Raw genomic sequence first — 9,805 nt, forward strand, 5'->3', positions numbered from 1 at the left:
CATGTCAGGAGGAATCCAAGACCTAAAAAGAATGAATAATATATCCAAAATCACATAACAAATTTTGACCTTTTTTTAAGAATCTGAATTGAACTTCCAATTTTGCTCAAATGAAATTGGCTAAATTTAGGATATTTTTTTTTCCAAAAGGCTATTGTTTTCTGGGGTGGGAAACCTAAGTGGGTTAAGCACAAGTTTAAGAGAAAGAGGAAGTTCACATTCTAATCCTGCTTTTGACGGTGACCCTGAACTAATCCTATAATAAAACCCTAATATGCAAATCGACCAAACAGCGGAATGACCCGTCACTATGACATGCACTGACCACCAGGGGGCAGACGCTCAATGCAGTAGCTGCTCCCTGGTGGTCAGTGTGCTCCCACAGGGGGAGTGCGGGGAGCGCAGCTCAGCCGGGAGCACAGCTCAGCGGCGGTGGCGGGAGCCTCTCCCACCTAGCGGCACTAAGCCGGCAGGCAGACATCCCCTGAGGGGTCCTGGACTGCAAGAGGGCGCAGGCTGGGCTGAGGGTCACTCCCCCCCCGCCCCCCAGTGCATGAATGTCGTGCACCGGGCCTCTAGTTGCTATATAAACCAGGAAAATTGTTTATCTCAAATAATTTCAGTTTAGATTACTTATTATTAAAATCTGGAAATAAGTACTATGACTTTCTTTTTTCTGTAAAAAGGGATAGTTTGCTCAATCATGTTTTCCTGTTGCCGTACATATATAAGTCAACAATTTTCAAAAATGATGGTAAAAAGAAAGGACCCAGTACATTAGTACTAAATTGGATACATTGTAATCATGGTTTATGACTTAGAAAGCCTTTCCATATCCTGCTTAAATCTTCTCATCTTAAGTAGTACTAAATTAGTTGTGACCTTAGCACCTAATTAAGAATTCCAGTTGCTTCCATGGTGTCTAGCTCCTGCGACAAGACATTCATTTAGGCTTGTGCATGCCAGCATTTCACAGAAGTGACAGGAGGTCATTTACACATTGAGCATGAGAGATGCACCTGTCCCTTTTAAAGGTAATAGTAATGATTGATAATAATAAGATGGCCTAGGAAACTCAGAAAATGCTCACATGCACATCCATGTTACAGGAGAATGACTAAAGAGCAATAGCGTGACCATCAGAAGGCAGGAAGGGAAGGACCATATTCCATTGCAGGTTGACGTCTTCAACTTTTTTCGTCATCCTATTTCTTTTAATCCTATTTGGCACCTCTAGACACTGGAAGAACTTGAGAACAGAATTTTGGAAGTGAGACACAGAAAATAATATGCGATCCCAAGGCCTTTTTCTTTTCTCTCCCCCACCCCCACCCAAAACAGGAAACAGTCTGTCTTACCCTCCCATTTAAGAGTCAGCGGCAAGATCTGCAGTTGTCTTTGCACATCCTTACCTTGGAGGCCCGAAGTTGGAATGACATCCAGAGACCTTACTTGTAGCTTCCCAGACAGGATAGAAAAATGCTTCCAGTGTGCGTCATATCATTGTTTACATGTTTTGATTAATCACTGTAGTTTGGTGGTTTTGTCTTTTTTTAACTACAATTATCTAAGAGGAGGAATATATGTGCCATCAGCTTCCTACACTGATGTGTCCCAAAAATATTCTCTGATTCCAAAACTTGTTTAAAATAATTTTAAAGCGCAAATTTCCACCTGTTGGTATAGTTTTATCAACCTAGCTTTTACATTTATCCATATCCCTCTGAGTTCCCAGCTAATCACAGAGATCCCTTAATTTGTGAATTTTGAAGATCTCATTTGAAGAACAGGAATTAAACATTTTGATTTACTTATTTTTAAGGACAATGAAAGCCCTAGAGATCGGTATGGATTTACTTGACATCACAGTTCCTGAGACCATAACAAGAAGTCCTCTGGTAAAACAGATTATGCCAACTGACTCTCTCTCTCAAGTGGTTGCCAAGACAACCTTTTCCTTCTTCTCGGCTAGGAGTTAATTGACTGTTAACCTGGGTGTTCAGAAGAAAATTGGCTAATTTTCAAGGGGGTGGAAATGGAACTCAAGATATACTAATCCACTGAATTTCCATTGAATTGTCACTTGATGTGTGTTGGCTTTTATGCCCTACAAATACTTTGGACCACAGCCATTCCAGAGAAAGTGTTTATGTTTAAAATTCTAGGTCAGAATCAGTCAAAACATTTATGTGTAAGTTCTCCCTCCTTGCCATGCCATGACTTGGGGAAAGCTTGGTCCGAGGTACCCCGAGTTACAGCAGCAGACATTAGCCTTGCTTGACTCCTGCCCGAGCTCTCAGAGATTTTACCCAAGAGGCACATTAACATCCACACTTTTTGTTCTAAATTTACTGTACCAAACTTTACCGAAGGAATTCCAGATTTGAAAATAATAAAAAGCCAAGGAGCGTTGAGTCCCATTGTTAGCCCAGAAGTGAGTCACCGCTGCAGAATTTCTTCTGTCTACTGATTAGACCGGATGCGTGCTGGGTGGTACGGCAGGAAAGGCTGCTGCTCTCTGTATGTGTGAGTTAATAGTCACAAAAGGTCACAATTTTAACATGTTAAAAACCAAATCTCCCTCCTGAGCATCTGGAGGGGTTTTGGTTTTTCTTTTGTGTGTGTGGATGTGTGTGTGTGTGTTTCCCCAAAGCATTCTCCTAGGAGCAAAGGGAAAAAACTAGATATTTTTCCTCTTCTAACCTGAGTTTACCCCCAGCTGACACAGCTACGTGCTTCTCCGCATGCAGACTGAGACGACGCTGATTTTCAGGGTTGTTGAGGTGAATGTGGTGTGAGATAGCTGCCATTTCTGGAGGAGCAGTGGCCCTGGGTCCTCTCTGGCCTGGCCAAACATAGTGTTCTTATTCTGTGGCCACAGAGCCACCAGGTCACTTAGCCGCACCACTTTTGCAATAAATGGAATGACTTTCTTTCATGTGGAATGGGGCATAATTAGGGCGAACAAATAATTTATCATCCGAACCAAGCCACTTCTGAGAAGGAAAGGTGGCCCTATTAATAATTACACAGGTCAGCAGGAGTGAGCCAGAACGGTGCCAGACAAACCAGAGGTATCATCACCCTGGGCATAGGGCGAGCTAAGCGTTTACCAAAAGGATAAGAAAAAGAATATGCAGCATTGATTTGGTACTCACTGAAGGACAACCACCGCGCTTAGCATTTTATGGAGTACCTCCTTTAACCCTTGCCAAACTTGAAACCTTACTAGGTAAATAATTGCTATTTGCCAGGTCAATGGTTTTCAAAATGTTTTTGTGAACAATGAATGGGAAGACACAATCTCCCACAAAACACCACTATGGAAAGCCAATAAAAAGCTGAACTGCCCTGGTCACAGCTGGCATCGGGAGCGAGTTCTAAAGACACAACCTCCTCCTCCACCAGCCTCGGCCCCTCAGGCACCGCTGCAGAACCCTGGGTTCCTGGGATTTCTGGGATAGCCTGCAGCTAGACATCGATATGCTCTGACTCATTGAATCCTCACAATCTGATGAGCTTTATTATTAATGTCACCTTATAAGTGAAGAAACCCCAGCCGGGAAGGAGTAAATGATGTATCCAAAATTGTAAAGCTAGTAGGTTCAAAGGCAAGGATTCACACTTGAATCTGTCAGACTCTAAACCTACTTCTTTCCACATCACCTGCCTCCACCATAGCAGACATCATGGTTAATATTTAGACACATGTTTGGCTCTTTCCGCCTAGGCTTGCCTGACTTAGACGGTATTGTGTCCTCTGCTAGGCGTGTTCTCAGCTCTCCGAGGCCATCAGAGGCCTCATCCCAGGGCCTTGCAGCCAGTTCTGTTGGACCAAATAGCACCAAAGAGTAACAGTGAAAATAGCTAGCAATGTGGTGTCTTTATGTGCTCAGCTGTGTGCTAAACACTTTATGTGGATTCTCCCATTTATGTCTCACAGCAGTGCTGTGAGGTAGGCACTATTATTTTAGTACCTCATCATTTTGAAGATGAGAAAACTGCAAAGATTACAAAATAAGGCAAAGCAGCTCGTAAGTGGTAGAGACAGGATTTGTCTTGACTACAGTGTGTGGTGGTGTCTTTTTCCTCTTAATGTCCCCTACTGGTAATGAACCTGACACCTTAGCATCCCAAACCCAAACCTTTCCAAACTCACGACCATGCTCATAGTGAACTGGGTCCGTTTCCCCTGTTTTTACATGACCTTACTCTTTTTTGATAAACTAACTCCTGCTGGGCAGTAGGTATTGTAGCTTAATGTATTTTACCTCCCGGAGAAACAGATTTGTGTTTCAAGAGGAATCTCCAAAGAGGGACCGTCTTTACCCACAATGTATTGAGTAATGGTGGTGACATCAGGCACTACCCAAATGATGATGGTCTAGCTATTTTGGGCCCCATAAGCCTTCTTCACTGAAGCATCATTTTGAACAACAGGGATGTATGTTAAACTTGGTTAACCTTGGTTGAGTTTAAACCATGATCTATTGGAAGTCAAGGATTATTTTAATGCCTGATCTTTAAAAGGGAGTTAGAAGATGCCTTTTAGAGTTCATTTAAAAAACACACACACACACACACACACACACTCACGAGCATTCTTGCTTCTTACCTTTGTGGACCAGCTTGCGTTAGGAATTTTACACCACTAATAAAGATCCAGACTTCAGCAAGTCCATGGAGCCTTGTCTGAACCTATGGGCCAAGTCAGAACCTTTCTGGAAGATAAATTATTTCAGGGCTCTCCTGAGAGTTTCATAATTAATCTAGCACTATTTTCCATAAATATGTTTTGTACACAGGCACTATATTAGGTTCTTGGGTATATTTTTGACTATTGTCACCCTATAAAAAGACTGTATTTATCTCATAATGAGTAACGTCCCCCAGATAATCTCAGATTTTAAGTTCTTATAAAGGTCCACAGAGTGTTCTGTATACCAATATATTCAATTAGTTATTCCATATTTTCAAAGATGATAGTGATGAGTTCCTGAATTTGAATCAGTCTCCAGTGAATGTATGGTGTGAAGCCCTTTGCCCTCTTTCAGCTGGGAGTTTATCTGTTGTCATGTGACATGAAAATGGCATGGCCTATGTAACCTGGGTGTCCTACTTCTTTATAAATGATAAATGAACATGCTTGTTAAATATCTGGAAGACACAAAGCTGGGAATGGTAAATGGAAGCCTAATGAACTGAATGAATAGTGATGATGTCAGTAAATAAGAACACTGTGCTAACACCAACATGTTGAACTTAATAGGAATAAATAGAAAGTCCTACATTTAATTTTTAAAATTCAATAATGTAGGTTCAGGGTAGGAGAGAGCTCTAATTTTCATATTAAAAAAACCCAACCTGCATACTTTTTCATTAACCTAACGCTCCACGTGCTGAGTACTGGCCACCAGGTGGACACGGTGGGATCTGACCACCAGATGCATCTGCAAATGTAAGTTAATTGGCCGATAATGTGCAACTCAAGGGAGAAAATGTTCCCACTGACTTGATCTCATTGGGAATAGACACAACACTCTAAGAAGGTCATAGTTGATAAAACAGCCTATAGAAGAGGGAGACTAGACTGGTGAGTGACAGGGAAACCAGGCTGGATGGAAATATTGAATGACCACAGGATGTTTAGTCTAGAGAAGAAAAGAGTATGGGACTTTGATGGTTGTTTTCTAGCATTTAGGGAGCTATTGTGTGACTACAGGAGGAGCCTTAAGCCTTTTTTGGGTTATTTTGGTTCATCCAATGGGGTGACAGTTAGAAAGGGGTGGATTCATTTTGATGTCTTCATGTTTTCCTGCCAACTTTGAGGAAGGCTGCCCCTGAGGAGCCTCACCCCACAAGGATTCCAGCAGAAACGGGCTGACCATCTGCCACGGAGACTGCTCTCTCTGCAAGGCTAGCTTGTGTGGGCGATTGACATGAGTGATCTCTGAGGATCTCTTCGATGTTAATTCTTCCATTTTTATTTTTCAAGTTAAGGGGGAAGTAACTTAAATTTTCATGTACCTTCCTTAAGCCTTCAGACACCCAAGGATTTTGCTAGCCTACTACCAAGTCCACTTCCTCATCTTCCCCACCTTCACTGGCTGAGACAACCTTGACTTAGTTAACAGAACGTCATAGAAAATACACTCCGAATGTCAAAATACACTGCTGACCCATTTGTAATAGTTATGAAGACCTAGACTGTGTCTCATTCATTCACCAGTTGGACATGTAAATACCAGTGATCATCAGAACAGACAGGAAGGAGGAAAGCTTGCCTCAATTGAGCTGAATAGAGAGAGGAAATTCACAAGACCAGAGCCCATGAGATCCATTAGCACATTCAAGGCTCCATACATCTGCAGTTCAAGGGGGAGGAGTAATGGTGCCCTGAGCTGTGTGAGTGCTGGAGGGAGGGAGGCAGGTACCTCTCAGTCCCTGCAGCTGCCCTAAAATTTACTGTGGCTGTATCGCTCGAGTTTCCCTGTCAATCTTCCAGACACCTGCTGTGTTCTAGGTGTGCCCAGAGGTCACCATCCAGCTAAGAGGAAGATTTACCACGGCCTCAGCTGCCCATTTCTGTTGCCAACTTATGACCAAGGAACACTTGGCCAGAAAGTTGCCTTCAGTACAACAAAATGTACCGTTCTAGGGGGAAAGACTGATGAAACACTTCTGCCAAAAGTGGATGTCACCAGAGACTGCGTATTTACCTCTTTATCTCTTACCAAATATATCACTTTGGCATCATGTAGATCTGTTTAGTTTAGAAGGGTGAGTCTTACTATCTGAATTTCTTGTATGCTTACATGTATAGAGGTTGACAAGTAAACATAGATACAAGCCCAGTTTTAGTTATTACCATTAACCAAAAATCATGTTACAGTGAGGCAACATACCTTTTTTTTAAGTTGAAGTGCTTACATGATCTTATATAATAAAAGGCTAATATGCAAATTGGCCAAACGGTGGAACGACCAGTCGCTATGATGTGCACTGACCACCCAGGGGCAGATGCTCAATGTAGGAGCTTCCCCCTGGTGGTCATGTGCTCCCACAGGGGGAGCACTGCCCAGCCAGAAGCCCTGAGCCAGGCTCATGGCTGGCGAGTGGCAGTGGTGGTGCTGGGAACCTCTCCCACCTCCGTTGCATTGCTAAGGATGTCCGACTGCCAAGGAGACCAGGCCTAAGCCATCAGTCAGACATACCCCGAGGGCTCCTGGACTGTGAGAGGGCACAGGCTGGGCTGAGGGACACCCCACTCCCCCTGGAGTGCATGAATTTCATGTACTGGGCCTCTAGTCTAAAAATAATTATTTAGAATGGTAACAACAGCTAAAACATAATTTCAAAATTAATTGTATGATTTCAGAGTTAGGGAAACTTTATAGAACTAAAAATAGTTACTAACTGTGATGCAGTTATTCAGTAAGCAGGAAAAATAAGTAGGATTTTATATTACTATCTGGTAGCTCTGCCAAGTATAAGAACCTTTTATTATTATAGAGAGCAAAATATGAGATAGTTGTTTTATATATAAAAGTATAATGAGAAACATCATTATTTCTCACAAAGGCTGCTACCTTCTACTAATCCAATAACAACGGGTGTGCTGAGTAACTAGTGATGATAATGTTGATAACAGAGGGGGAAAAGCAAGAACCAATCCCCTTTTCCAACTCAGTTAAAGGCTCACCCACTATTGTATTTAGACATCAGTATGCTCCACCCAGAGGCTGAGGTTGTTTCCATATAACACACTCAGACCATTTCAAGGTAGTTGTTCTTTGTAGTTGTAGAAGGAGGAACATTTCATAGTTGAGTTTTGTTTAGTAAACCAACTTTCATCAATTTTAATCCAAGTGTATGAACCATTTTAACATGAGATGAATGACAAGACACCTGAGAAGTAATACTAACATTCCAGATGTTCATTTCACTCACTCATTGAAATAATTGAACCTTCACAAGAACCCTATGGAATAGGTGCTATAGTTATCCCACTTTAAAAAGAAGGAAACCAACGCACAACAGGTTTTAAGAAACTTGTTCGTGATCCCACAACTAAGAACTGGCAGAGGAGAGATTTGAACTCAGACAGCCTGGCTGGTTTCCAAGTCCAAGTACTTAACCAAAAGGATGCACTGTCTCCCCAGTAATGGTAGGTCGGTGAAAGTAATCAAGTGTCTAGTGTGTACCAGGCGCTGTGTTAATCCCTTTGTATATGTTAGCATATTAAGTTCACCAGTTGGGTCATTCGGAAACAGGTAAGAGGGATAACAAAAGATTCACCAAGTCTCCTGTTGATTGGCGTAACACCCTAGCTTGGATGTGGTTTCTGTTACTTAAGATTGCAGGATGTTAGCAGTAAGAAATTACTGTATTATCTTTTCCTTGCAGAGGCGGAATGGTCCAAACCAGTGAGCAGTATGAATTCGTGCATCATGCTCTGTGCCTGTACGAGAGCAGACTTTCGGCAGAAACTGTCCAGTGATTCTCTGAAGATGTACCAGGCCATCAATCTCTAGGGGTGACTAATCAATTACCCACTTGACGCTTCTAGAAGAAGCTTCCTGCAATGAAAGAGAAGCCCTGAAGTCAAGCTGTGGCATGGACAGTGGAAGATGGCAACACAAGAAAGATTGCCAGCCCCTTGTGTATGTGAATGCATTTGTGAGCAGCTCCTAAGTTATTCTGAAGGTCCTATGCTGATGGAGGAATGATAGACTTCTCCCACAGCTAAGCAGGATTTTGTTTTGTCTGTATTGATTATCTGCCACCCGGAATGTGTGTATGAAACACCCAGTGATACATGTCATCAGATGATGACTGGAAGAGCTGCTGAAGAAATAATTATTGTGTGTTTAGATGCTTTAATGTTTGCAAAATCTGTCTTGTGAATGGACTGTCAGCTGTTAAACTGTTCCTTTTTTAAGTGCTATTATCTTTCTCAGTTACCAGAATCTTGCCGCTAAAAGTTGCAAGTGATTGATAAAGGATTTTTAACAAATGAGTCCTTGTTTTTGAAAAAGAATCAAAAGCAGTAACTATTTTATATGGAAATGTGTCTTGATAATATTACCTACTAAATGTGTATTTATCAGTACCTCCTATCAATCAATTACAGAGCACAATGATTGTCGGGTATCTATGTATTTATTCTCTATTATTGGGCATAGAGGTGGTTGCTTCTCCAGAACTCTATTCACTGTATTTCTACATTGTGAGTCACTTTACTGTAAAAGGGAAAAACAAATTTGTAGCAACTCTGACGTATCAAGAACTTTAGATACTTGTCTCTCTTTTACTAAGAGTTTTTGAGTATGCTATCTACCTGGAGTCTCTTGCCCGATAAAAGGCAGTTGCTTTGGGCATGACCACCTGTCACTTTTCCAGAGGTTCTTCTAAAGGCTGCTGCCATGGATATCCTTTCAGAAAGGTTTTAATCCTCAAGAGACAAATAAAGCTAAAAACAACAACACAAAAACTACACTCAGCAAACACTAGATGTTCTGCTCAAATATGAATTTCTAATGCAGCTATGTTGACTTTGTTTCATACTGCCAATAAACTACTCTTAATACTAAATGTTGAGTTAAGCAGGTACTTTTTTCCTCTTCGGAGAGCGGCTGTTATCTTTTGGGGGGAGTCTGCAGTAAATGATGTGAAGGGTTTAATTTTAGTCTCTGCCTCTCCCCAGAAGAGATGACTATCTCAACTGTAATACCCATTGTCATCACTTGAGGGATAATGACCTTGAAGTGCCATCATTATGTGGTTTTCCTTGATAAACTCCCAG

General features: G+C 41.8%; 1 protein-coding gene across 4 annotated transcripts in view; it reads left to right on the top strand.

Moving 5' to 3' along the window:
• PTPRR (protein tyrosine phosphatase, receptor type R) overlaps positions 1-9,595 on the top strand; it is a 105,462-nt gene extending 95,867 nt beyond the window's left edge. For 2 of the 4 annotated variants that reach the window (XM_023759452.1, XM_023759453.1), the window contains exons 11-12: positions 1,823-1,898; positions 8,407-9,572. In XM_023759452.1, coding sequence (XP_023615220.1) covers positions 1,823-1,898; positions 8,407-8,430 — 100 coding nt within the window. In that variant the 3' untranslated portion in view covers positions 8,431-9,572. Of the gene's footprint in view, positions 1-1,822; positions 1,899-8,406 lie in introns of all 4 variants that reach the window. The other 2 variants (XM_006095466.3, XM_023759455.1) reach the window with 2 other exon arrangements.
• The last annotated feature ends 210 nt before the right edge of the window (positions 9,596-9,805 follow it).

Source organism: Myotis lucifugus, unplaced genomic scaffold, assembly GCF_000147115.1.
Source record: "Myotis lucifugus unplaced genomic scaffold, Myoluc2.0 scaffold_156, whole genome shotgun sequence".
In the NCBI taxonomy this organism is placed as follows: Eukaryota; Metazoa; Chordata; class Mammalia; order Chiroptera; family Vespertilionidae; genus Myotis; species Myotis lucifugus.